The sequence below is a fragment of the Anoplopoma fimbria genome, chromosome 21 (assembly GCF_027596085.1).
Source record: "Anoplopoma fimbria isolate UVic2021 breed Golden Eagle Sablefish chromosome 21, Afim_UVic_2022, whole genome shotgun sequence".
Taxonomy (NCBI): domain Eukaryota; kingdom Metazoa; phylum Chordata; class Actinopteri; order Perciformes; family Anoplopomatidae; genus Anoplopoma; species Anoplopoma fimbria.
Window position 1 is genome coordinate 12,467,769 of NC_072469.1, and position 25,550 is coordinate 12,493,318.

The 25,550-nt window shown below is 40.8% G+C and overlaps 1 protein-coding gene across 2 annotated transcripts; it reads right to left on the reverse strand.

The window, feature by feature from the left end:
• Positions 1-5,084: 5,084 nt before the first annotated feature.
• ptbp2a (polypyrimidine tract binding protein 2a) lies at positions 5,085-23,012 on the reverse strand. 2 transcript variants are annotated; one of them, XM_054622637.1, is made up of 14 exons: positions 22,931-23,012; positions 21,846-21,873; positions 19,150-19,210; positions 17,428-17,600; positions 16,651-16,791; positions 16,187-16,342; positions 15,954-16,064; positions 15,636-15,834; positions 15,349-15,464; positions 13,239-13,272; positions 12,541-12,633; positions 9,102-9,318; positions 7,995-8,072; positions 5,085-7,287 (listed from the first exon to the last, which is right to left on the reverse strand). In XM_054622637.1, exons 1-14 carry the CDS (start codon positions 22,936-22,938, stop codon positions 7,158-7,160), a joined length of 1,545 nt encoding a protein of 514 aa, XP_054478612.1. In that variant the 5' UTR covers positions 22,939-23,012; the 3' UTR covers positions 5,085-7,157. The 2 variants fall into 2 exon arrangements, with proteins under 2 accessions (XP_054478612.1, XP_054478611.1); XM_054622636.1 differs by having other exon boundaries at positions 15,624-15,834.
• Positions 23,013-25,550: the final 2,538 nt, after the last annotated feature.

Here is a 25,550-nt window from a genome sequence, read left to right on the forward strand (position 1 = left end):
CCCGGTCCCTGATGGAGCGCCGCCTTGCTTATATCAACGCGTCAGCACCGACTTCATCATGTCCAGTCGTTTAGAGCTGGAGACAAATTGAACCTCTGTGGTTGACCGAGATCATCAGGGGTTCAGGTCCTCGGGGTCCGATCTGTTGTAGCTATGTCAGTTTGTTACTGCACTGCTCTCACTGTCACATACCACATGCACTATGGCAATTTATGGAATGCACATTGTGATCACATTTCATTCAAGTGATATGGAGGCAAACTTGCCTCATTTTGGGTCTGAAGGTAGGATCCTTTTTTACGCACAAGGACACTTGTGTGCGGGCTAACAAGTGTGCACGACGGTGTTAACACATGCATCGCACCCAAAGTAGATATTTGAATAATAAATGTCTCAAAAATGTCAGGTTGTCGCATGTTCTGTTGACGGAATCAATATTTCAACAGCGGCTCCAGTTTCAGAGCAAACAGGTGTTTTCAACGGGTGACCTTGTTAACTGGTGACCCTAAGTCCAAAGCGTCTGTGGCTAACACGGTCACTCATTGAACCAAAACCCCAAAGAGTTGTCAAAAATGCTTGTGTTTGTAGCTTCCACTTTAAAGCAGAATAAAGTCAAACCTCTGAGTCTGTTTCATGGTGTTTGACATTCTGTACATGACCACAGATAACGAAGTTAGATCATCTAGTGACTTACAGCTTTTGTTTTCTCTACCAAATACATGTACACATCTGGTCACTACCTAATGTATTCTACACAATCACTAACAGTACAAGGATCTAGGAAGTCAGATTGTTTATACATTCACCATCTTTTGCTGGTTAATTCTCTTACATAACTCGCCAAGCTGTTGCACTCCGACGTACTTCCGTTGCCAAACTATGTGCTCACACTTACGTACGTCATCATTGTTTACAAACCTTAAAAGGGTCTATTCGCCAAAACAGTTACACCATTGGGTTAATAGTTTGAGGGGTACCGTTCTGACTCAGGAAGCGAATTGTTGCTTCACCTAACGAATCAATGAGACTCTATTTATGCTTCATTCATTCACAATTCTCTATCTCTCTCTCTATCTTCTCCAGCTTCTTCTTAAACAGCTGATTAAGGGTGTTTATTCTTTTAGTTAAACCAACCAGAGATCTAGCCACAATCTCCATCAGCCAACCATGTCGCTGCTGTCAAAACTCTTCTCCTCTCTTTTGCTGTCGAGCTGACATTTTAGGGGAAATCATCAATCATCGCACCCTCCTTCATCTCGTTCACCTCTAGTCATCATGAAGGAGAATCGGGGGGGGGACTTATTTTCTTAGCGGTGGTAAGCTAAATCTTGAACTGTGCGAGAACAGTGATAAATGTACTTTCCTGCTGCCAGCCTCACGCCATTTTCACTTATTCGGTATTGATTATGCACAAAAGAAACCAACAACGTGCCGGGACGGGGGGGGAAGGAGAATGGGAGGTAGAAAACATTGGTGTTATATTGTAGGTTAGAATATGTAAAAGCAAAAATCTGATTTGAAAACGTTTCACCAGGAAATTTGTTCAGCCTGAAGAATGATAAAGTATATAGATTTACAAGAAAACTTCTCATATCCGCCACAGCCTACTGCACAACACCATCCACAATAAGACATGCAGAACAAAACAAAAGTTCTAACATTATTATCATTCACGACCAATGCTACACAGTTATACCAAACATCAACAGATAGTTATTACTATATATCAAAAATAATACCAGAAAAAGTCTTCTTGATGAGACTGATAAGAATAAAGCTGATCAGACAACATGTACGTTCAGTGGGCCTGTGTGTTTCTAAATAACTAGATTTCTTTGCATTATTATTTTTATTACTCATTAATTCACAACTCCTGATGGATAGCTGAAAGTTTGATCCTATTTATTTTGAGCATATTTCGTTATGTATGTGACGTGATGTTAATTTATCAAGGGTTTCCCAGTGAGAGCTGAAACTTAGGCACTGTGGCAATTAACGGAAATAAATCACATAAACAGGCTTAGACTATAGACCACAGCTCCTGTGTTCAGGTTCTGGTTTTTTTGTACATGTGGACTGTATATGTGGTACAACAAGAGATAAAAAAAATCCACTTTTTCACAGAAAATAAATGTATATGGGATATTAATACACAAGCAAGTCCATTAAGTTTTACCTTCTTTGCTGTGCAACACTGTAGCTAACAAGGTGAGAAGGTCATTTTTCATTACACTGTGATTACATTTGTATTAATTATTTATTGATTCATTTATTGCAGCGCTGCGAGGCGCGCCGCATACGATGAATAAGACTGTCAACACATCACACGGCTGAATGATTGGCTTCATTTCATGGGAACACTTGGCTACCGTCTCCTGCAATTAATGATTGACGTTACTTTCTCATCTAAAGAGATCACATTAGACAGATGTGTAAGGTCTTTATATGCTAAAGCTTCTACTAACACTGTACTCTGTGGTCAGCTGCAGGACTTTCTTAATAATGATCATAATAATAATAACACATTTTATTTAATGGCCCCTTTAAAAGGCACTCAAGGTCACCTTACATCACATCAGATCAGATATAAAAGATACAAAAGCAACAAAGCAGAGCTCAGCAATTGTTTAAAATTGGTATAAAATAAGATTTTGCAGTTAAAGCTAGTTTAAAAAGATGGGCTCCGTTTAGTCACTTAGCTTCATACTGATAGGAAGGAGCTTCTTATTGTATCCATATTGCCTTAGATTCTTTATTTAATAAGAAATATATGATAAAAGGTCAATGACTTTCTTAATGTACTAATCAATAATGTACTCATTAGCAAATATGCTAGGGTTCAAAAGATTAGATGTATCCATTTTGGACAGACATGGATGCAACACGACCGGCTGGTGGAGACTAAAGTGGTAATTCTAGTTCTTGCATTAACTTGTACGATAAAGTCAGTGTTGCAGTCCACACTATTAGCTGAAAATCTTTGTTTGACCTCGGGCCACATGTCAGGGATGTAAAAAACAGATATTCTTTATTTGGCAGCGGTGGTTTGCCAACACGAGATGAGAATATCCTGAAGTAGTTGTTAGGAGCACTGCTCTCTCTGCTCAGTCCACGCACCACACTTCACTGGCTTAAGTGTGGGCTGTGCATTACTTAAATCACAGAGGAAGCCAACATCTAGCTGGAAACGGAACGGTTTTATTTGTATTTATTCCGGCAGGATGATGGCTACTTTGGATAAATACTCTTATAAACCCCCAAAACTTGAATCAACAAACAGGGATGTAAGAATTTCTTGGGACTAAATCCACAATATTGCAGCGTTCTCCACAGAGCTAAGGCAAGAAAAAATGTGGGGAAATCCCCCCAGACATTGTGGTCGCACAACGCACATGCTCTATGGATTGTGACTTTCTGCCGGCTGAGATGGCCAACTTTCAGTTTGGCTCTGTTAACTTTAAAGGGGATAAAAATAATTTAATCGTGCAGCTTCCTCCAGAATTTCCCAATGTTATTGGACCGGATTGATTAAATTCTGAAACACCAGCTATTTTGCAGTGACGTCATTTAACAGCCGGTACAGTAGCAACTGTACCGGCTGGGACTACCAGGAACACAAATGCAGCACCAGCAAATGGGCAGCACATCATAGCCAGCTATCAAATGTAGGCTGTGGTAAGTAAGTGTTGTGTGATGGAGCAGCAGAACACCAATGCTACGTACTCTAGTTTAGGGGTAATACTAAGGATGGTTCCAGCAAGCCATGATTTCAGGGCCGACCAAAGAATCCAACCCAAAAATGGCGAAAAACTGTTCAACAGTCAAACTCCATAATTCAGTGTATATAGTTCAATCTTTTTCACGTGTTCAGCTCTTATTCGCTTACATGTATGATGTGTTTAGAAACAAACCTCAGACTTTACCCAGAGTTCATGAAAAGAGAACTTCACCCATTCGGGATTGTGCTCATATAATATTGTCATACTCAAGCCAGTTTAAAAGGCAGCAGAATTCCATGGTCTTCCATGGTCAGAGGGCGGCTGTGGCGTAGTGGAGAGCAAGGTAGTTCTCCAATCAGAGGGTCGGTGGTTCGATACCCGGCTTTGGCAGTCGATGTGTCCTTGGGCAAGACACTTAACCCCAAGTTGCTCCTGAAGGCTTTGCCATCGGTGTGGACTGGATGTTGCATGAATGTTAGTTAGAGTCTGATGGTGGCACCTTGCATGGTAGCCTGTCATCAGTGTGTGAATGGGTGAATGATATGTAATATACTACTGATTGTAAGTCGCTTTGGATAAAAGCATCTGCTAAATGACTGTAATGTAATGTCTTCTTTACCAACAAAACCTGCCACCTACATCACCCACAATCCAACCTGATCAAGTCAAGTCAAAATCGACAAGTAGGATATTATGGTGTATTATGCTAGTAGCAGCTATTGCAGCCCATGGATGTATAATAAGAGCTCAATCCAGCTTCACCGCTCAGCCTTTATGATTTTGCCCAGTGGACACTTCAGGTATTGCAGCGAAATGTCCCCCCACAGCAGCCCCTTAAACACATTTTCACCATTAACCTCCATTGTAAAAGAGACATCTGTAAAACAGGTAAATTCTAAATTCCGCCTTTTACATGTGCTTCTTGCCGTTAACACTCCGATTAGCAACTTCATAAGTTAGACTTCAGTCGGAGTTGAGAGATGGCGTTTACAACAGGATGTTTTGACAAAAAGACGATTTACAAGTGGATTCTAAGCTATATCATCAGACGATAGCCGGTAAGTTCCCAGAGTGCATTACGCCAATGAGTTCCACCGCTTTAGCTCTCCACACGGACCTTTTACCTGCATTCATCTGAACCTGTTTGAAAGTGATTGAAGTGTGTGTAGTATTGACCAAACGGATACCAGAACACCCCCGTTACCAACTCACCAAACCATATGAATGCAGGATCTGTTTATAGAGATTACCTGTTTTTATCTCCACACCCCCAAATAATTGGAATTTTCAAACCTTCAGACCTAACCAATATTGACATATCAGATGTCTCAAAGCTCCTTCTGGAGGCTTTTTTCTGTACCAGGATGTAAACACGTTTATTTCTGCTGTAAAGTAGGGAATTTTAACATAGAAGTCAACGGGGATTTTGGCACTTCCACATCTGCCTCATTTTTTCATCATCTGATGTCACCACTTGGCATGGAATTGTCTTTAAAGGTAGGACTGAAAAGAGGTTGAGATCCCTCATTTGTATTCCTTCAGACCAACGCAGTGTCCAAAATACGATGGTATTCTGCAGCAATACAATGTGGATTTAATTGGCTAAACATTACCTAAGTGTGTACAAAGCAATGTTTACTGAAAAATACTCAAAAGCTGACAGTGGGGTAAAAATGCAGAGCTTGGAAAAAATGACAAATGTGGCCATTTATGTAATTGATTAAGTGTGAGAGCGAGCAGATAGATCAGACAGATTGTCAGGAGAGTGGAGGCCCTTAGAGACTGATTAGAAAATAGGCAACTACCAGAAGAGAGGAGAGCAAGACATCAAAGGAATAGATTGTGTCAGTTGGCAGGGTGGGAAACCATCAACAAAAATGTACTTGTCCTGTGAATTAGTACGATCAGAGGGCTCAATCTGGTTTATTAGAGCTTGTTTTTTCTAGTGGCTCCAAAATTAACTTTGGCTTCTTTCCCACCCTGGGACTGAAGATGGCTTCAGAAGTGAGCAGAGCAGACAGAACAGAGAAGAGAGAGACGGAGGAGGTGAATGCAGAGCTACAGAATAGTTTTATTAAGCATGCTACAGACGTTATGCAGAATACACAAGAGAGACTAGAGAGGGAAAACGCTTTAAAACAAAAGAAAGCAGGAAACTGAGGCGCAACTCCTCTTGTTAGAAAATAATTCATCCTTTAATTGTGCCTCTTCAGAACTATACCAAATCCTTACATTTACAGCTGTATAAAATCAGACTTGAAGAAAAAATAAAATACACCAAACTATTATTTCTGAGCAAATACCTCAAGCCAAGGTTGGGTAGTTTAAAAAAACAGGGAATTAACTCACCACTTAAAAGTTCCGGGCATCAGTGTGTTCAAATGCTTTTTTTTTTTTTTTTTTTTTTTTTTTTTTTTTTAGTTTAAATGAATTAATAGGAACACTAAAGGCACAGAAACTTTGGTCCAACTGAGTAGCCCTCTCCATGTAAACTGTCACATGACAAAGAAATCACAGTGGACTCATCTCACTGCTTCCACAGCATGCAACGCTTTCTGAAGTGAGATCCTGTCATAACTATACATGCTTTAGAGAACCATTGTCACTGACAATACAACACCTCATGGAACAGCTGTGGGGGGAAAAAAGCATGGAAGGCTTCCAAATAAAAAAAAAAAAAAAAAACACGGATAAAAAAAGAAAAAAAAAAAGAAATACTTAGCCACGTTGTGATGATGTGTGAAATTATGTGAATTCAAAACTGGAGGAGAACAATCTTTACACTCAAAGTACTGGTGGAATAATGGAATCCAAGTGAAACTGTAAATACTCTTACATTTTGCCACAGGAATATTCTCCTCTATTGCCTACCTAAAAAGGGAAAATGTTATGAATCTTAAACAAAAAAAAAAGAGGAACAAAGTTTAGAGGATGACAAAAACAGCTTGCATTCTCTCTAACCCTCAGAAATATATACCAATACCAATGTGCCTGAAAAGCATAGGAGGGTAATAAATGAACATGTCCAGCTGTAGAAACAGTTGATATTGTCGTGTAAGGCACATAAGTACTGTATCTTTTCAACTAAATAAAGAGTGAAACACTGATCTACATCAAACTATCATACAGGGGGGGGGGAGACAATCAATCATGTCAATATTTTTGCCTGACATAAAAATACAGAGGTACAGTTACGAATAGCTGGGAGGATCCAGTATCTGCAAAATACTCATTTGTTTTCTTTGAAAAAAAGGATGTCAAAAATGTCAGTCTCTCTCTTAAGGAATGACAGGATCAACAAAACCCCAACAACAAAACTGGTTCACTCAATATGGTCCGACCCCCCCCCCCCCCCCAGTCTACAGACACAGTCTGTAAGGTTTCTGACCGCCAGCTCCCAGACTGTGGGTCACATATTATTTTATTATTATTCTTTTTTTAAATGGTGGACTTTGAGAAGGAGACTCTCAGGTGCTGGTTTCCTCCCATGTTGTAGTTGTGAAGGTCAATCAAAGCCTGGATGGCCTCTTCCACTGTCGACATCTGGATCAGAGCCATTTTGCGATCCCTAAAAATATAAAAAATAAGACACAGTGTTGAGTAAGACTTCTAACTAGGGATGCACAGATATCGATACCAGTATCGGGTCTGATGATGTGCTCATGTACTTGTAAAACTACTCTGATACAAACTCACCGTGAAGGAGCTCAGCCCCAAAGTTAGCAACAGCTCCTGTTCTGGAGCATTTAAGGTGGGCTGATCTTTAAGGTGGACCAGTGCTATTCTCCTTAAATGGACAAGCCTCTGAGCTTTGCTCAGCTATTTTTATTTGTATCATTTATGTTTAACCTATTTGACTGATAGGGCGGTTAAACAGTTAATTATTAACATCTGTACTGCAAATCACTATGCTCTGTTTGTATCGGGAAAACACAACATTAAAGTGTCAGAAACTGCATCATATTTTATATCGAATTTGTTAAGAGTCAGAAAGAGAGTAACGTGATGAAAATAAAATAAAGTTATTGTTAGAACTAGAATGCTATTATTCATATTGGTACTCAGTATCGGCTAGTACTCAAATGTTAGTAAAAATAGAATAATAAAGTTGTTTCTGTGCATCCCAACATGAAACAAACTTTGCTAGGGTACAACACAAACGTTACACTGACGTAGAGTGATCATAAATAGTTCCAAGATGGAGCGCCTATAGGGGAGCTTCAACAGTAACATGTTGTCAAGTCACGTCTCATGCAGTAGGATAGGTCTACTTACTGGAAAAACTTGAATGCTTTCACAGTTCCTCCAGCGTTTGAGAAGAGCAGCCGCAGGTCTTCCTCCGTCACGTCTTGTCTATTAAGACAAAAGGTCACAGATTACAGTCAGGCATATCACGGCACACTTTTCTTTAGCATAAAGTAGTTCTGAAGAAAACGGACAGTGAGTCCTGTGCTCCAGAGCTTGACAATGACTGCATTTATAGGTTTTGTAATAGTTTAATAATTAGATTACTCCAAACCTGGACAGATAAAACTCTCTGCAGATAGCACTAGGGGGAGGTGAGGAAATATGTCTTGGCTTGGGTGAACTAACGCTTTAAGTCTAGTTGGTCTATAAGGCTGGTTATCATTAAATTATGTTCACAATGGTGTCAGTGAGATACCAGGGTTTAGGGTTGGCAGATGTAAAGAAAATTTTGATTAATTTGAAATTGCCGTAACTGCAAATTTCAATGTGCACAATGTTATTTTGGTTTATTTGCTTTTAAAAAATGATATAAAAGTGCATTTTGAAGTAGGCTTGCAAAAAAAGATGAATAAAAATAAATTTCTAGTCAAATCGCCCAGCCTCAACTTTGTTTAGACAATTCATTTTGCTGAGTGTTTAGGTTTTTGCTTGCAAAACCCCTTTTTCATTAACAAAATAAAAATATAGCTAAGCAACTATTTTCAAAGGCTGTGTTTGAGCTGTACAAGAACCTTTTAAAATACAGTGAAGGCCATTAAACAAGACTAATAAGCAGGTGACTAGTTCAGAGCTTGACATTTTGTTACTTCAAAGCAGATATTTGGGCACTTCATCAGGGGGTAATTGAGAACATTAAAAAAATGTTTAGGTGAGCTAGTTCTAGGGTTCTGCTATTGTGCATCCTGGCTCTATGGGACACTTGATGAACCCGAGCCATCATTACCGTTAGCTTTTCCTGCTACCACAAATCGAAACGTGTGACTTGAAAAGGTCTTTTGGGTCTGGTACTCAATAGGTGCTGAGATTGAGGGCAATTCCCAATTGACCTGCAGGAACAGCTTTGGTTGTACCATGAGATATTTAACATGCTGCATTCTCCAGCATCAACAACAAGCTTGCTGCCCTGGTACTTACGGGACGTTGGAGAGGTGGAGGGTGGCCGATGGAGGGAAGATGTTCTGGAAATTCTTGGAGCCGGGTTTCTTGAAGCGGTGAAGTGGGGAGTTGGCGAAGTCCTTGGTCAGGCCCTGGTCGTCCAGGCCGTCCCGAGGCAGCGCCACGGTCTGATGCTTGGACAGCGTCACCCGGATGATCTTCCCGTACATCTTTTGGCCGTTCAAGTGGCTCATCGCTTCAGCCGTGGGAAAAGAAAGGAAGGTCATGTGTGAGGAAGCTGATGAACTCTCATGTGGTATTCACAGGCTTTCCTAACTGAACCCAATAATAAGAAAACATATACTCAGCTGAAACTAAATTCATACCCGCAAAATGAGAAAAAAAAATAAAATGCTTGTGTTTATGTCATCAGACTTGGAAATAATGAAATGTAAAGAGAAACTTCATCCTGTTAACGTTCCGATGGCCCGCCGGAACGTTAACAGGTTAAGTGTAAACATGTGTTATTTACACAACTGCTATGTATAGGTAGGTACTGATGCGACATATCTTTGGAAAGCTAAGATCTTTGTGATTCGATTGATGCAAACCATTTCAAGATACGAGTCCACCACCAAACAAACAAACAATTACAAACTTGTGGCAACTCACCTATGAAGCCTCATAGTAATCCACAGATCGATAACATTCAGACAAAAACGGCCTTGTTACATTGGCAAAGGTCCAGACGATCCAATCCAGTAAAATATTTAGTCCAAAACACATTATTACATCAATAAATACTCACGGACTGCTGTTGCATCATTTCAAATTAGCCGGCAGACATGCCTAATTATTTATGTAGTTTCCATAGTAACTCTAGTTCAAATGTAAACATTGCAGAAATCTCGCTATCAAAATGGCGGCTGCACTCTGACCTTTCGATTGACACCTCATTTGACCCATTAGGAGCTTCCATGTCCTGTCTACAGCCGACAATAGCCAACGAGAGTGCGCTTTGAAGGAAAGGGCCTGCCCCTCTTCTTGCGTGTAAAGACCGAGCCAATGGCAACCGATTGCTCTGATTACTGGCGCTTCGTATAGCCAATGAAATTTCGAAAACAACGATGTGCTGCTTCAGTGGGTATATTTAAAAGCCACAACAAGGAAGTCCATGCGTAAACGCCAACAGCTGCTGCCAGCTCTGCGTGCGTAAAAGGCGAAAAGTGTGGTTTTTGAGAGTTTTGGAGACTTTAGGAACGTGAATAATGGCGAAACGGTATAATTAATAATAATAACATTTTTATATAAACTGCTTTTTCCACTTGTTTTGACTCTTTTATATGCACAATTTTTTTTTATATGCACAAAATTTTGTTTCAATTAGGGGAAGAAGCACTATAATCTGTTTATGCTTCAGTTACTCTGTGTCAGCAATACTGATAGTGAATCTGGATGGGACAGGATACCTCTCAGTGTCACCTTTCATTAGTTCAAGACTAGTAGCCTTTTTAGCCTAGGTATGTGGCCATGGTTAACAAGGGTCCTTTGGAGTCTCCAAATGGCCGTTTTTGGAAAATGCCTAGACATACCCTTAGAAAAACATGTGTAAAATATTCATTTTCTGTGGTATTGTTATCAAATGTGAACTTGGACTAGGTAAGGCTTCATGCTGTGGTCCCATTGTGCAGCTAATAAGTCTCAGCTATAGTCATCTGTAAAAAAATATTCAGGTGGAAATAAAAACCTTCTACTTCAGTGTGTTCAAACTTCTATTACTCAATGCCAGTAGCACTTACAGTGATTCTGAAAACACTTCAGAGTGTTACCTTTCAAGAGAACAAAACCATGCATGTACTCCAAATGGTTCAAGAACAGCTTTCAATTTACTTTGGGTATGCCTTGGACAGGCGTTTTAGGCTAATTTTCCAGGAATGGTAAGAGGTTAAAGTGAATTTCTTTGAATAAATCCACTTAGCGTGCACACTAGGTACTGACAGCACTTATCATACAACAAACGACAGGAAGAGTTAACTGGCCTTACGATGGCAACGCATACTGTTTTCCATCATATTGTAAGACAGCATCACCTCATAACAGACCTGTCAATCCATATGAGAGTGATAACAGGTTCAAATGAGGAGTTTGACATTTTGGTGGTGGTTGTCTTACATATGAATAATGGTTCTTTATGTATGATACAGCATACCAAGCCGCTATAGGGCTTAATCCAGAGCGGGCCTTTGTTACAGGTCACATCAGGATCCCTAAACCAAAATGAATCATGGACTATTACCACGAGAGGTGCAACGGATCATAAAACTCACCTTTCAGATCGTATCATGGATTAGACTCAGGGATCCGATCACATATTGGATCAGCACAAAAGAAAAAAAGGGAGCAAATGTAACATTCAGAGATCCCTGATAACATTTTTTTGTCACCTATAATAACTGCTGATCATTGATGATCCATATTGGAAGATATACATCTCTTTGTTTTTTGATTATACAGCTGGTCTTTAAGGATCCAGACTTTTTTTTTTTTTTTTTTTTTTTTTTTTTACACCTACCCATAAATCATTTCAATGCTCTGAAGTCCCTAAACCATCGTACATTTTAAATGTTATCTTTTTACTTTGTTAGAGTAATTTATAGTGGGTTTTTTGGTCTTCATAAAAAAACACAATTGCAAAGATCAGGAAAAAAAATACTATTTTTATGGATTTAAACAAATCTTGTCATTAGTAGTTTTAAGATGCTTTGAGGTATCGTGAATAGGACAAAATTAATCTCTAAAATGTATTTATGTTGTTGTGAAAACATCTTTAATCAACTGGATATATTTAAGTTTCTTACCAACATTACGTTGAACGAGATTACATTTGAACACATCATGGTAACATTATAATTTACCTTTCGTAAATCGTAAGCTCTCCTCGTGTCAGTTTCAACACAGATTGGTTGTTTACAATGTAACATTATCAGAGATCAGCGACTAGAAAAGCACAAATGCTGATGTCCTGATCCCATATTTTACTGACTGACTATTGGCGGATAACAATCATCAGTAACACTCCATTTCACATTTTGATGGATGTAATAATCAATGGTCAGCATGCATACCGAACCGCGAGGGGGGACGTTTCTAGATTTTACCAGATTTGATCAAATTCCTATTAACTCAACAATTCAGCCAAACCACAAGAAGAAATGGTTTGCTCTTGGTCTGGTAAATGTAAATCGCAAACCTTACGTTCTACCAAAGGTGGCTTGCTTGAGACGGACATGCCACGCTGTATTCTTTTGCTGGTAGAACAGTGCTAAAAATGTGGCAGTGTAATGTTTTTGGGATGACCCCTTTCATTCCCCCTTTGGATGCAGCATCGACTTCCTTGAAAGGTACGAACGCTGCTGCTAGCATCACAGGACATTAAGACGTGAACGCCTGAATTGGGCGGAAGTTGACATCTGCTCACCTAGCTGGGCCTGGTTGGCGTCTGACATCTGAATAAGAGCGCTGTCCTTCTTATTGTACAGAATTTTCACCCTCTGGACATCGCCGTACACCCCTGCATTAGAGCCACAGGCAGGCAGGAGGAGGAGAGGTGAGGTGGAGAGAAAGCAGACAGTTAGAAAAAAACAGAAAGTCAGCACTGGAGGCAAAGGATATTTAAAAAGGCAAGAAACACAGAAGAGAGACTAGCAGAGTACACACAAGAACTTTACAGCAGACTTTTTGAGTGAGAGGTGTGAAGAGAGAACAGGTAAAGAGAGAAGAGACACCCTCTAAACAGATAAGTTATCATGCTGTGTCAGATGGCTATAAATCATATAAATAAAACAGCATGCAAAAATATTGACTTAACCGTGCATTAACAGATTACTACATAGGGAATTTTAGGGCAAAGTAATCAACATTAACCCAAACCAAGAAACAGGGGGCCAAAATGTATAACAAATGACTAAATAAGCTACTGTGCGCAAACATAAGCTTGGAATTATAGGAATAATAATAATAATAATAATAATAATAATAATAATAACAAATGTCTCAAAGATAGAATGGGAAGAGAGAGAAAGAGAGAGAGAGAGAGAGAGAAAAAAGGGAGAGAGAGAGAGAGAGAGAGAGAGAGAGAGAGAGAGAGAGAGAGAGAGAGAGCTAACGATAACATACCGAAGAGGGTAAACAGACTTTGGGGCGCAACCATCTTTAGAGGGAGAGAAGAGCAACAAGCAGCGTGAGACAGGTAGAGAGGTAGAAGAGTCGGAGCGGAGCGGAGGTAGAGATGGACAGATCGATCCAGAACGGAGGTAGGTAGGAGGAATGGTGGTTTTTGTTTTCCCCCCCGGAGAGTGATGGAGGTGGTGGGTCATGGAGTAGGGGAGCAGGCGGCAAGTAGGGGGAGTCATTGGGGGAGGAGAGGAAGGGGTGGGGTTTGTTATGTGGGAAGAGGTGATGGAGGAAGAAGGGGTGATTTGATGGATTAAAAAGTCCCCCACCAGCACATGGAGTGGAGCGGGGGGCAGGGTGAATGAAGGGGAAAGAGGAAGGGTGGGGGGGGAGAGAGAGAGAGAGAGAGAGAGAGAGGAGGAGATGAATAGGTAGGCAAATGCAAATTTGGGGGAAAACAAAAAAATAAAAAAAGTGAGGGGGGGGAGGGACAAAAAATAAAATATAGGTCAGTACACTGGAATAATGCAGGTAGTTTGGTCAGAGATAATGGCTTGGATCAATGTTCTCTTTAGTCAAAATACAGCAAGTAACTTATGCCAAAATGTCTTTCACCGTGGATTAAGCATGGGGGTAAAGGTACATTCATGTCAAAATCATAATAAAATCAGCAATAGAAAAGTCATAACCATGGGAGAAAAAACAACATGCAGCAGGTCGGAAATCTGAAGATCTACAATCTTTCAGCAAAAGGGAGGATGGTACTACAAGAGTGTGAGAAGCTGAAGGGAGAAAAAATTATGTTAAAGAGTCCATGCAGGTAAAATTTTGTTTAGCAGTACAATTTAGCATGCAAGAGTTGATGTGAAGGCCACCTGGGTAAAACATGGCCTTCACACAAGTCTGAGAGGCTAAAAGAAAGAGTAAGCACAGTATCTTAACATCAAGTGTTTAGATTAGATACTGTCAAAGGCTCCGGTTTGACACATTCATTGGCAGCCAGAGAGAACAGACTGATGGGGGGAAGAGACAGAGACATTAGGTGAGACATATCGGACGCCCTTTAAGTCACAGTAAAAGAAAAAAAAGAGAGAAAAAAAACTCTGAGGAAGAGAGATTTAAGACTGAGGAAGCGTTTCAGAGAGGCAGGTATTTGTTCCCAGGTTAGGAAGACCACAGAATGATTTCATATGAGCTTTCATATGAGCTGAGGAGAGGTGAGGAGAACTTAGAGAGAAAAACAGAAGAGAGACAGTTAGCTGAGTTAGATACAGTTCGTAAAGAGAGGGGGAGGGCAGAACATCGGAGGGGGGAAAGAGGGGAGGGGAGGGTTTTGGTGCGGTGACAGCAACAGCAAACCCCCCCTCTCTCTCTCTCTCTTACAGGGACATAATGAGTCTTGACAAAAAGTTCAAAAAAAAATTCAGCAAGGCTCTGGGTATGTAAAGAAAAAGCAAAGAAAAAGGTTAGACATTTTTTGGAATAACGAGATCCAGTCCATCTCTTCTAAAGAGGTTTGGATACACAAGGTGTAATGTGAAAATTCCCCCTCGGGCAGTTCAGTGATTAGTGACCATCAGGACATAAAGAAATTGCACGTCACAACTGTTCAGCAAATACCTTATAGAAAATGATAGAACACTGAGGATTTTCTAGAAATGTGGACTATATGTACAAGTTATCTACCTCAGACATTATCAATACAGAAAAACTGAACTCAGAAAATCTATAGGTGAACAACAACACCCTCACATTTTCACAGAGGAGTTACACTCTGCTTTCCTATTCTGATAGAGTTTCTAATACAAGCATGAAGAACAGATTAGTCCAAGATCACAGAAGCGTTACAGCCTAATATGCCAAATAAGGTGATTTGGTTAACGTGAATCAAGTTGTGTCCTCGGGCCAAATTTGTACGAAACATCTCAAAGTGGACCTTCTTGTGTCCTCTATATCCGACACAAGACAATGAAAAGTAGTAGTGCAAGAAGGACTGGCCACAACCGACAAAAAAAGGAAAAAAAGAAAAGATGGATGAAGATGAAGGGTAGGGGGTTCCATCTGACTGGTGTGTGGGTGTGTGTGTGTGTGTGTGCGCAGGTGTGTTACTGACCTCCTCATTGAGGTTGCTGACCAGCAGGACCCCACTGGACCCCGCCTGTCCAGCAAGCGCCACCCTGCCTGCAGCAGCAGCAGCAGCCGCCGCTGCACTCAAAGGGTTCAGGGCTCCTGACAGGAAGTAGACAAAGACAATCGTGGAATGGAGAGCAGCTCTTTCACTACACCACTGGACAGGTAAACAACTTGTCTCACGGGACTTAAATTCCGCCGGTCAGTTACAAACTACAATAAAATGAAAAAAAGAGGAGAAATAAAAGTGTGATCTACCTGGGATCTTACCGAGGAGGGAGTTGGAGTCTTTGCTGAAGGCGGCGGCCACCGAGGAGTCGAGGCTTGGCTGGCCGTCACCGGCAGGCAGCTCGGGTCGCGTGTAGTCGCGACTCTTGTCGTTGTTATACTTGACGTTTAGGTTGACCAGCTTTGAGAAGTCGATACGCAGCGTGCAGCAAGAATTGTAGATGTTCTGGCCATCCAGGGCCTGGCAGGAGAAAAAAAAAGACATTTTTAATAAGAAGTATTGCAAAGCTAGGCTATCGGAACAGTAGGTGATGAATAATAATAATGATGCATGACATGACTAGTGGGTGCTGCGGGTACCAGTTTGGCCTGCTGTGCATTGACAGGATCGCTGAACTGCAGAAGGGCCTGGAACTGATTATTCTTGGTGAATGTGATTATCTTCATAACTGTGCCAAACTTGGAGAAAATCTGCAAACAAAAGATTTGATAGATAAATCCAAAACTTAAAAGATTCAAGTACAAACGGTGGATATTGTGTCACGTGTGGATCTGTTTGCCAGTGTGTTGGTGTGAGGGCAGCTGCTGCGTACCTGTTGCAGTACATCCAGCGTTACGGGGTAGAACATGTTATCGATGATGATCCGCAGCACGGGACTGGAGGCTGCGGCGAGAGCCTCCTGAACGTCCGAGCTTGGTGACCCGCCGGACTGGACTGCTGACACCGCCTGAAGCACCGCCTGGGTCCGCTACAGCCAAACAAAAGCTGTCATCACTATCTTTTAACAAAGGTGACCTGTTTTTCTAATTTTTAATGCAAAAGGAACAGAACAAACATTGACATTGACATATGTGTCCAGGGATGCCTGGGCACATACGAGCATGTCTGTTCTCAATCTAATGCAAACGAGGCCCAAGAGCAGTAGCCATGTATTTGAAGCGTGCTAATTGGTTAAATTAACTGCTGTAATGTTTGTTTAAAAAAAAAAAAAAAAAAAAACCTGAATCTTTGCAGGAGTTCTCGAAAAAATGGTCAGATAGTTCTGCTACCACTTACCTGATTGCCGGAATCGGTTTTGAGTTCTTTGTGGTTGGAGTACTGAATAAACACAGGGACGTTGCGGATGTGAGGATTAACAGTGTTGTAGTAGTTGACCATAGTGATCGCTGCCTCTTCTGTCCCCATCTCCAAGAAAGCCTGGAACAAGTGAAAAGAGAAAAGCAATCTTTGATCAATTCCTCATCACTATTACCAAGAAGTTATAATCTGATCATTCATACATGGTTTCAACTAAAATTTGGACTAATCTTTTATGTAGATATACTGCAAGTAGCAGACACATTGAAATAAACAGGCCAAACTACATAACATCTATGCCAGAGGGTCACTACTGCAAAGTGTATCAGAGTGAACTGCATTCACCGCTGCCATGGCAACAGATTCAGATCATTATAAGACAAACACAGATGAAGTTGTCTGAACGTCGAGATGAGGCGGTTGCAGATTGATAAAGATCGGACGACACACCGACATCTGTACTGTGAGGAGAACAAAGCAGCAGTATTTGACAGGAATCTAGGGGACAGATACCAAGTGACTCCTACAGTCTTCCTCAGCACGCAGACAATAGGCTTTCGGTCAGCTTTTGTATGGAGTTGTGGGCATGTTTCAGATGCAGTTCAAGATAGCAAGTAAGATATTAGCGCACACGTGGTCATCGATGGGTCAAGGCAGAAACTGTGCCCCAGAAGAAGAAAATATCCCAACCCGAAGCCTAAAAATTGTTACGTGGTTGTTACAAATACAGCATGTCCGTCCATTCCCACCACTCACCTGGTTCTTTCCCTTCAGTGTGAGGATGTTGGTGACTTTACCAAAAGGCAAGCCCAAGGCGATGACTTCTGTCTCCGAGGCCTCGTTGGGCAGCTTCCTGATGTGGAGCACACGAGACGGCGGGGCCTCCTCCACCCTCGGCTTTTTACTGTCACTGCCATTGGAAGCCCCATCTAAAAGTTCAGCACAAACATTGATTGGTTGCGCTAATCAATGCAATGACAGCCACTCTAAGTTAGGGGATAAGGCCGGCGCTATTCTGTATTCTTGTCATTGATAGAAATCCCAGGAAAAAAGGCAAAAAGCAACAATGTCTTTTCAATCCATCTTTAAATGTCTCAGACTTTAAATGATAGGGCTGGATCAAAAGTCCGTCTCTCAATACTTTCTCTCAGCCCCATTGGCTACTACTGAAAAGAGAATTATATGAAATAGTCATAATTATATGCTACTAGAAGCTCAGTCATTTCTTAAAACAAGTGGCCACTGTAAGTTTCTCAAATGGGAGGAAATGTGTTTGCATTTGATGGGACTATTTTCAGACCCAATAGAAAAATTGATGTCACCAGAAGGGTTCAATGATTCCACCAAACCTTAAATATCCTGAGCCTGTGATGTTGTTGTTGTTGTTGGGTGATATAACAAGCTCAGGGAATGTATTTTATATTTCAAAACACAGTATTTCCATTTTAAGTGCTGTACATGCTTAGTTGGAAATGGTATAGAGCCCCGTACAGAGTTGCTTCATGTTGCTCGTGTTCTCTTTGATTACACAAGAATTCTGATAGCTGAGGGGAAGCCTGGAGTCTGGATGCCTCTCTATCTATCGAAGCACTCAATTGATCAACAGCCCTTTGTCATTTAGCCTGTTTGGATGCATGTCAGATACTGACTGTTCACATTAGGTAGGGCTGATTATGAAGCTAACATGAAGGCATCTCTCAATCAAAATACAGTTGTTCCAGATGAGATAAAGAATGTATTACCCCGACTTAGAACTCAAATTTGATTAAGAAGAAGACAATTTATCTTACTGACCAATAAGTGCTTCATAACCCAATAGGCTTAACGTCATAGCTGGGCAGGGATACCTAGCCCTTATTCAGGATTAATTTCATTCAAATGATCTCAAATTCGGAAGTGATCTGACCTCATCCAGGACATAATGGTCTGCCCCGTGGCCTCAAACCCAAAGCCATTTGTCTAAACTTGCCCACGTGAAAGTGGTGTCTGAAGAACTTGTCTCGTTACACCTCAAAGTGAGAATGCATCAATGACCTATATTGGGTTAGAGATTAGATTAGAGTTAGTGTAGTAGTGTAGCGATAGCATACTGGGACTTTGATTAAAGACCCTGTGTATGCCTTTATTTTGGATGAGTGTTTAATAGCCTAACTTTGTCCATCTTCATTTTGTGGCGCCATAACCAGCTCTCTCAGTCATCCTTAATTATGTGATTTTCTAAAAACAGTAAGGAGGTATTAAATGCAGCGGTATCCACGATGTCTGTTCTAGTCCCGTGTGTGGGAGCCCACCTACTGAGGAGAGTGATATTATTCAGACAGTAAATATCTTCCGTGGGAATACGGTTCAACTCAGTCCATTTCACTCTTAAAACACAGATTAATCTTTTTGTTTCCTTTCATGCCGTCTTCCACTAACGGTTGCCTGCAAATTCCATCAAGCCCCCTCCCTGTTCAAGGGTGGTCGGAACAAACTCACCACTAATACTGCTCACGCCAGAGTTGGGACTGTTGTACATACTCAGCTCATCTGATCCCCTCTGCGGAAGGAAAGACAGAGACAGACAGTCAAGGCACAGATGTGAAATAATAGGGGAAACTATTTCCATTTACAAGACAGGCCCTCAAAGACGACAATAAAGCAGAGGTCTCTGAAGACAGTTTAAAGGAACAAAAAGGAGGGAGGAGTAGGTGGAAAGGGACATAAAACAGAAGAAGGTTGGTCTGTTCCTCCTCTTCTGGTGTGGGTTTAATCTTGCTGAATTTAAGATGTCAAGATGTGTCATTTCATCCTGAGCTATACCGGGTCCCAGAAGGCTTGCTGGAGCTGACGGGCTCCCTGTGCTCTTAAACCTGACTGATGGGATGAAGAGGGAACCTGGCTGGGGACCCATTACACACACAACTTTATAATAGCTTTACACACCCCTCGTTCTTTCTGTCTGACTAAATTTGAACCAATTGTTCTTTTGTCCCCAACATTCTTTATGGTTGCTGTAAACTAGACGTTGCAGGCCCCCGCTACAGCGACATCACACAAATAAATTGATAACGTCAGGCCAAAATGTGAGCACACAGGGCACGGGCTGCAAGAAGCAAGGAATTATTTCTCTCCCAACAGCTGGCAAACCCCTTCTGTTTTGTCTTTGACACTGAAATATTGATGAAATAAACAGGATGACAAAGACCCTCCATATCAGTGGAATCGGAATTTTATGACTGTTCCGTTTCCCTATGAGAGTGGACTTTAACTTTGTTTTGCGCAGATGGAAATGCAGCCGGCACTCAACAAATCAGGTTAGGTTAGCCGAAACAACAATGCGCTTACACAAGGAAACAGGTTTGTTTGGTGATCAGCAGGGACACGAGCCCTACCCATTTCATAAAGCCAGTCTAATGCTATGAAGGTTCAAAACATATATTTTAAAGAAATCGGATTGTTCTAGCATTTACATGATGGTATAATGAGGTAAAAAGAAATGTAACATCTTTATAGTATGACGCTTTATAATTATTGGATGGGTGCTTGTTGTGAGGATGGTGTTTCTAAATGTGCTAAAAAGGTCAACAACATTTATGATAGTTCATTAACCATTTAAGTCAGCAAAAATGCCAAAAACTCACTGGTTCAATAGTCTTAAATGGGAATTGCTGATATTCCTAGTCTTGTAAGATCAGACATGCAAACTCGAGAGTAGTGACAGAGGTGGCATGATACAAAACTAAAATTAGGTAGGGGGGCTGATTTTCAGTCTTCTGGACCATTTAGACATTAGAATACAAAAAGAAAACTACATCCTGTTTCGATAAACAAATACTATTATTGCATTTCGATTGTTGCAATCACAATCTCTAAAGACAGATAAGATGGGCCCCAGGATGAGCTGGCCCTTCAGTTTAAGTATAAAAGTAAAATCATAATACACTTAAAAAACTACGCGCTTATTTTAATCTATTTATACATATTTTATATTTCTTTACATAATGCTGGGTCACTTGTGATTTTCCCATGAGGACCAATAATGCCCTATTGATATAATACCAGTTATATATTGATTATATACTGTATTGTTCAATATGAATCTGCAATGTAACTAGTAACTAAAGCTGTCAGATAAATACAGTGGAGGAAAAGTATAATATTTCCACCTACTGGTAACAGAGTTGGGTTGGCTTTAACCGTCCTTAACGCTGTTAACGTTGAGCTGCGCTTAACATTGACCTGTTATGTAAGTCAGCGGCTAGTGTGCTGTTAACTGAAGACAATGTGCTCAGGCCGCCGGTAATCAAACTTGACTCTCACGTCCAATGGTCAATTATTCTCACGTTATTCACTTTAGCCTACGCAATTGATGTGCTGCACTGTGGCCTCCACAAAACGAAAAAAAGAATGCACAATGCAGGTTTATTTTCACCCGGAAACTAAGCTAGACATATTAGCCAAAGTCAAGTGTAGAGCTTCAAGCTGGCGTCACGTGGCAGAGGATGTCGGAGCGCCAACTGGCCCATAGAAATGAAATAATACACTAGTAATTGGACAATCCAAGGGTTAGTACCAGTCTGCAGCAAAGACAGGTGATGCAAAATCATCATTCTCTCCCACACCTGCTTTTAATTGCACTTTTACATTCTTTAAATGTGTTACACATGTAACAAACTCCTCTAAACAAGAGAGAGAGAGAGAGAGAGAGAGAGAGAGAGAGAGAGAGAGAGAGAGAGAGAGAGAGAGAGCGTGCAAGGGCGAGTATGATGTTGGTAGTAATATTGTAGCTGTGAACGTAGTCGTGCAGTGTGTGGACCAAAGACCCAAGCCAAGTTCCTTTGTCCTGCCAGACATCTGCTGATTAAAGTTAAGGGGGTCAGCCATAAAGTTAGCTATAACTTCAGCAGAGTCTCACTTAAGGTGGACTGACCCTTTGATTTTAGCGACAAGCCGCTCTGCCAAAGGTATGAAGGAATATCCTGGGAAAAAACACCAGTGCATTGCGATTTAATGCAGACAATTCTATTTTCTAATATCAATTTTACTTATCTAAAGCCGTTTGTTTTATCAACCGCAGCAGTATGCAAGTATGAAAGTGCAAGTTGTTTCATTAGTTGTTGAATAACGTAGCAACACAAAAAGAACGCCTCCAGTGTCCAAAGTTTAGTAGTGATCATTAAGCAAGAACTCACCTTCACTCCAACTGCAACATCACTGATGCTGAAAGAGAAAGAATTTTAAATTTGGTCAAAATGAAGGGGTTGCAAATGGAAAACAATTATGTTGGGTGACAAATATATGTTATGATGCATCACAGAAGTCTTTGTTTTAACAGATCTGTGTTAGTGTAAGTCACAGAATTGTTCCAAGCTAACGCTCTTCCACCTACAAGCCAGCAACACCATCACTCCTACTGGGAGGCTGTGTAGTTTCAATCCTTCATTCTGAATATAGTATACTGCCTGATACCAGTAACGTAACTTGTTAATCACACTCCCTCCTTAAACACACACATATACTCCTCCTCACACATCAACATTAACTGGCTTCACGCTGTTCTACCCGTTTCCTGTTTATGACTCATAACCTGTTAATTGGAATAACACTGAAGTCATGCTTCACGTGCCCCCACAGTCTTAAACAGGCACACCCTATTACCCTTAATGCAACCTTATACACTTTACAGAAAACACTGTAATGTTAGGCCTACGCCACTACAGGAGTAGTATTAACGCTAGTTTCCACCTAACACAGTCTGCTTTTCAAAGTAATGGCAGTGTTTGCACATACTATTTTAAGCCAGGACACCTCATGATCAGAAGATTCTATGTATGACTGGAGCCGCTGGGGAAGCTAAGCTAGCTAGTTAGCTAGCTAGCCACAACACAAAGGACCGACGTTACTGTAAGGATATACGAGTTAGCATAGCGGGCTGCTCAACTTCGCTAGCCGATTCGAGAATGATAGCACACTGTTGCAAAACATAACGTTAATACTGTGGAGAAGGAGTAAACCGTGCAACTGTGTTTACACGTCACGTCGTCACAGGCGCCAAGCATTTCTATCTAATACAAGTAGCAACGCTGGCCATGTAACAAGCAGCGGGCGTTAGCATGCTAACGGAAGACTCTTCCGCGTGGCTATGGAAACCCGTTAACACAAGCACACGACTCCTCCTCAACTTCTAATGAACATGACGCATCCACATACGCAGCACTCTGTAGTACCCCGAGACAAGGCAAATTAAATGTATTAAGCATCGCTCATGGGGTATTACCCGTCCATTTCTGTAGAAATATCTCAGTACGTCCGCTTTCGGTCCTGTTTTCTTTCCAGTTTAAACCGACAGTGCGCACGCACACATACACACGAGAGTAAAATGGAGGCAAGACGATGCGATGGCGGAAATAGACGGAAATAGGCGGAAAGTATCGAAGCTACAGAGCGCGCTTGTCTGTAGTTGTAGCGGCCAAAACAAACTTAAGTCTACTGCGTGAATATTGAGTGAATGTAACCGGGGACGTAATGGTGATGCTGTAACAAAAGGACCTCTCTGGAACTGATCCTCATTTATTGTGACAGGAATAGAAAATATGAAAGACCCTATTGCAAAATTGCTGTCAAATATGATGTCAGAAATAAAGAGGTTTAGTAAGAAGATAAAAAAACAATTGACATCCATCTCTCCCACAGTAGAACAAAGGATTTGAAACCGAGACAATATGTCAATGTAACTCAAATGTTTAGGGCAACTGTTCACATTTTTACAGACCTGAATCTCAAGAATAAATAAATAGAATAATACATTATTAGGGTACTCTTCAAGAAGTACTACCCTGAGCCTTCCTCGTAGCACTTATTGCACTCGTATTAGTTGTTGCACTTACTGTATTCGTATCAGTTCGCTGCACTTATTGAATTCGTATTTGTTTACTGCACTTATCCTATTCGTAGTAGTTTGTAGCACTTATTATATTCGTATTAGTCTGTTGCAATTATTGTTTTCGTAGTAATCTGCCTCTGCACTATACTTTTGCTCTGGCTTATGCTTTGAGATGCTTGTTTAAGAAAGGAGATGCACTTATGACTTCTGGTGACTAGTAGTTCTCTTGAATACCTATGTTGAATACACTTCCTGTAAGTCGCTTTGGATAAAAGCGTCTGCTAAATGACTGTAATGTAATGTAATAATGTAATGTTTCCTTTTATGGAATTGTAACTTTTATGGTAAGTTCAAGTGACTTGCAATTATAAGCTACAATAGACCTTTTTTTCTCAGCAGATATTTTGAGTAGGAAAAGCACAGGTGTAAATAATAAAGTAAATAGTCTTCCATTACAGGTATTGTGCATGCTGTCTCAACGTCACGCTGTCATGGCTCACTGGAACACTTGAATAGAACAGAGCCATCATTAAACTTATTAATACCTTTGCTTTTGCTTTGGCAATCCAAAAGGTCTGCTGTAAAATAAAAGAGGGCGTATAAATGTGCTGGAAAATTATTTCACTTTGACCAACATTCAGATAACCTAATCCACACTACATAATAATTTTACCTTATGGTTGTGGCTGTAAGGAATAGAAACGTTCACTAATATGGAAAAACATAATCACGGCAATTGACCTTTCAACACAAACACTGGACTAAGAACATCCTTGTAACTAAGAATAACTAATTAGGTAAGTAAGAAAGTAAAAGAAAGATTTAGTGTTCATCTCACGGAGATTGTTATATGGTCCTTTAGAGTATGTCCCTTAAAGATCTGTTTTGTTTCAATTGTGAACAGAGGAGCAATCTGCAAACTTAACATTTAATTATTATCACCTTATAAAGTTAATATAGAGAATGTATTACCCAACACTTGCCTACTTACACATCCAAAAGACACAAAGCAGTTGGAGTGGTGTTTGTGTCTGACTACTGAATGTAAGTCCAATATTCTGTCTTTTAGCTCTGTTTTGGGTCTCCTGAGGGAAACCTCTGTCTCTTTAGCTGACATACACGTCACTGTGTTCACCAGCTAGTCTCTAACTACTTCTGTCTGCTGTTTGCTGCTGAGCAGGTAGAGTACAGAATGACACTGGGACATAAGCATTCTCAGGATATTATAGGAACCCTCCACCAGATAATATTCATCTTCAATGTCATCTTCAACTTCCTGAAAATGTCTGAATGATATTATCAAAATAAAATTTCCAGGATGTCGGGGAACCACATGCAATAATACCCAGGGACGTTTTTTGTTTTTAGCAGGGCAGTTAAGGCAAACTCCTTCTGCGTGCAAAGGGGAAGGAGCGGAGAGAGAGAGAAAAAAGAAAAAAAAAACGTATTTTGCATAATGATGAATCTTGACAGACATACGTCATGCTCCTGGGCTCCTGACAACGTCATGCCCCTGGGTGAAATGAACGCCTAACTGCTTATCTTAAAGGACCTGGGATTTAATTAAAAATGACATTTCCCCAAAGACCTGCGCCTCTGAGGCTGCCATGTTGAAATTAGCTGATGAGGGGCCCTCTGAGCGAAAGGGAAATAAGCAAACTGTCAAACGCTCAGCAAATCACTGCCGTTTATCAGTCCTGCTCGCTGCTCAGGAAATAACAGTGGACTGACATCCTGCGTGGGGCCCGCCGCACCACGGATACAAGTCAAAAACATATTGTTATTAAAAAGGAGGAAAGGGGTGGGGAGGGGTAAAAAACAAAACAAGCCTGTCAAATGTGATATGGAGACAAATAATGTGGTGGGGCTAAGTAGGGGAATAGGTTGCTAAAATGAACTCTTCAGTCACCACAGACTTATTTTGCCACCGACAAAAGCATACTTTATGACTTAAAATTTCTCTGTTTTCTAATGAGTGCCACTCAAATAGTGAGTCCTCTACAGAATTAAACCA

Coding starts and splice junctions, on each gene's coding strand:
- ptbp2a (XM_054622636.1), bottom strand. Junction 17,601..19,149: donor TGGCGTGAGCAGTATTAGTG/GTGAGTTTGTTC, acceptor CTGAACTTTTAG/ATGGGGCTTCCAATGGCAGT. Junction 7,288..7,994: donor AAAGCATTCAAGTTTTTCCA/GTAAGTAGACCT, acceptor TTATATTTTTAG/GGATCGCAAAATGGCTCTGA.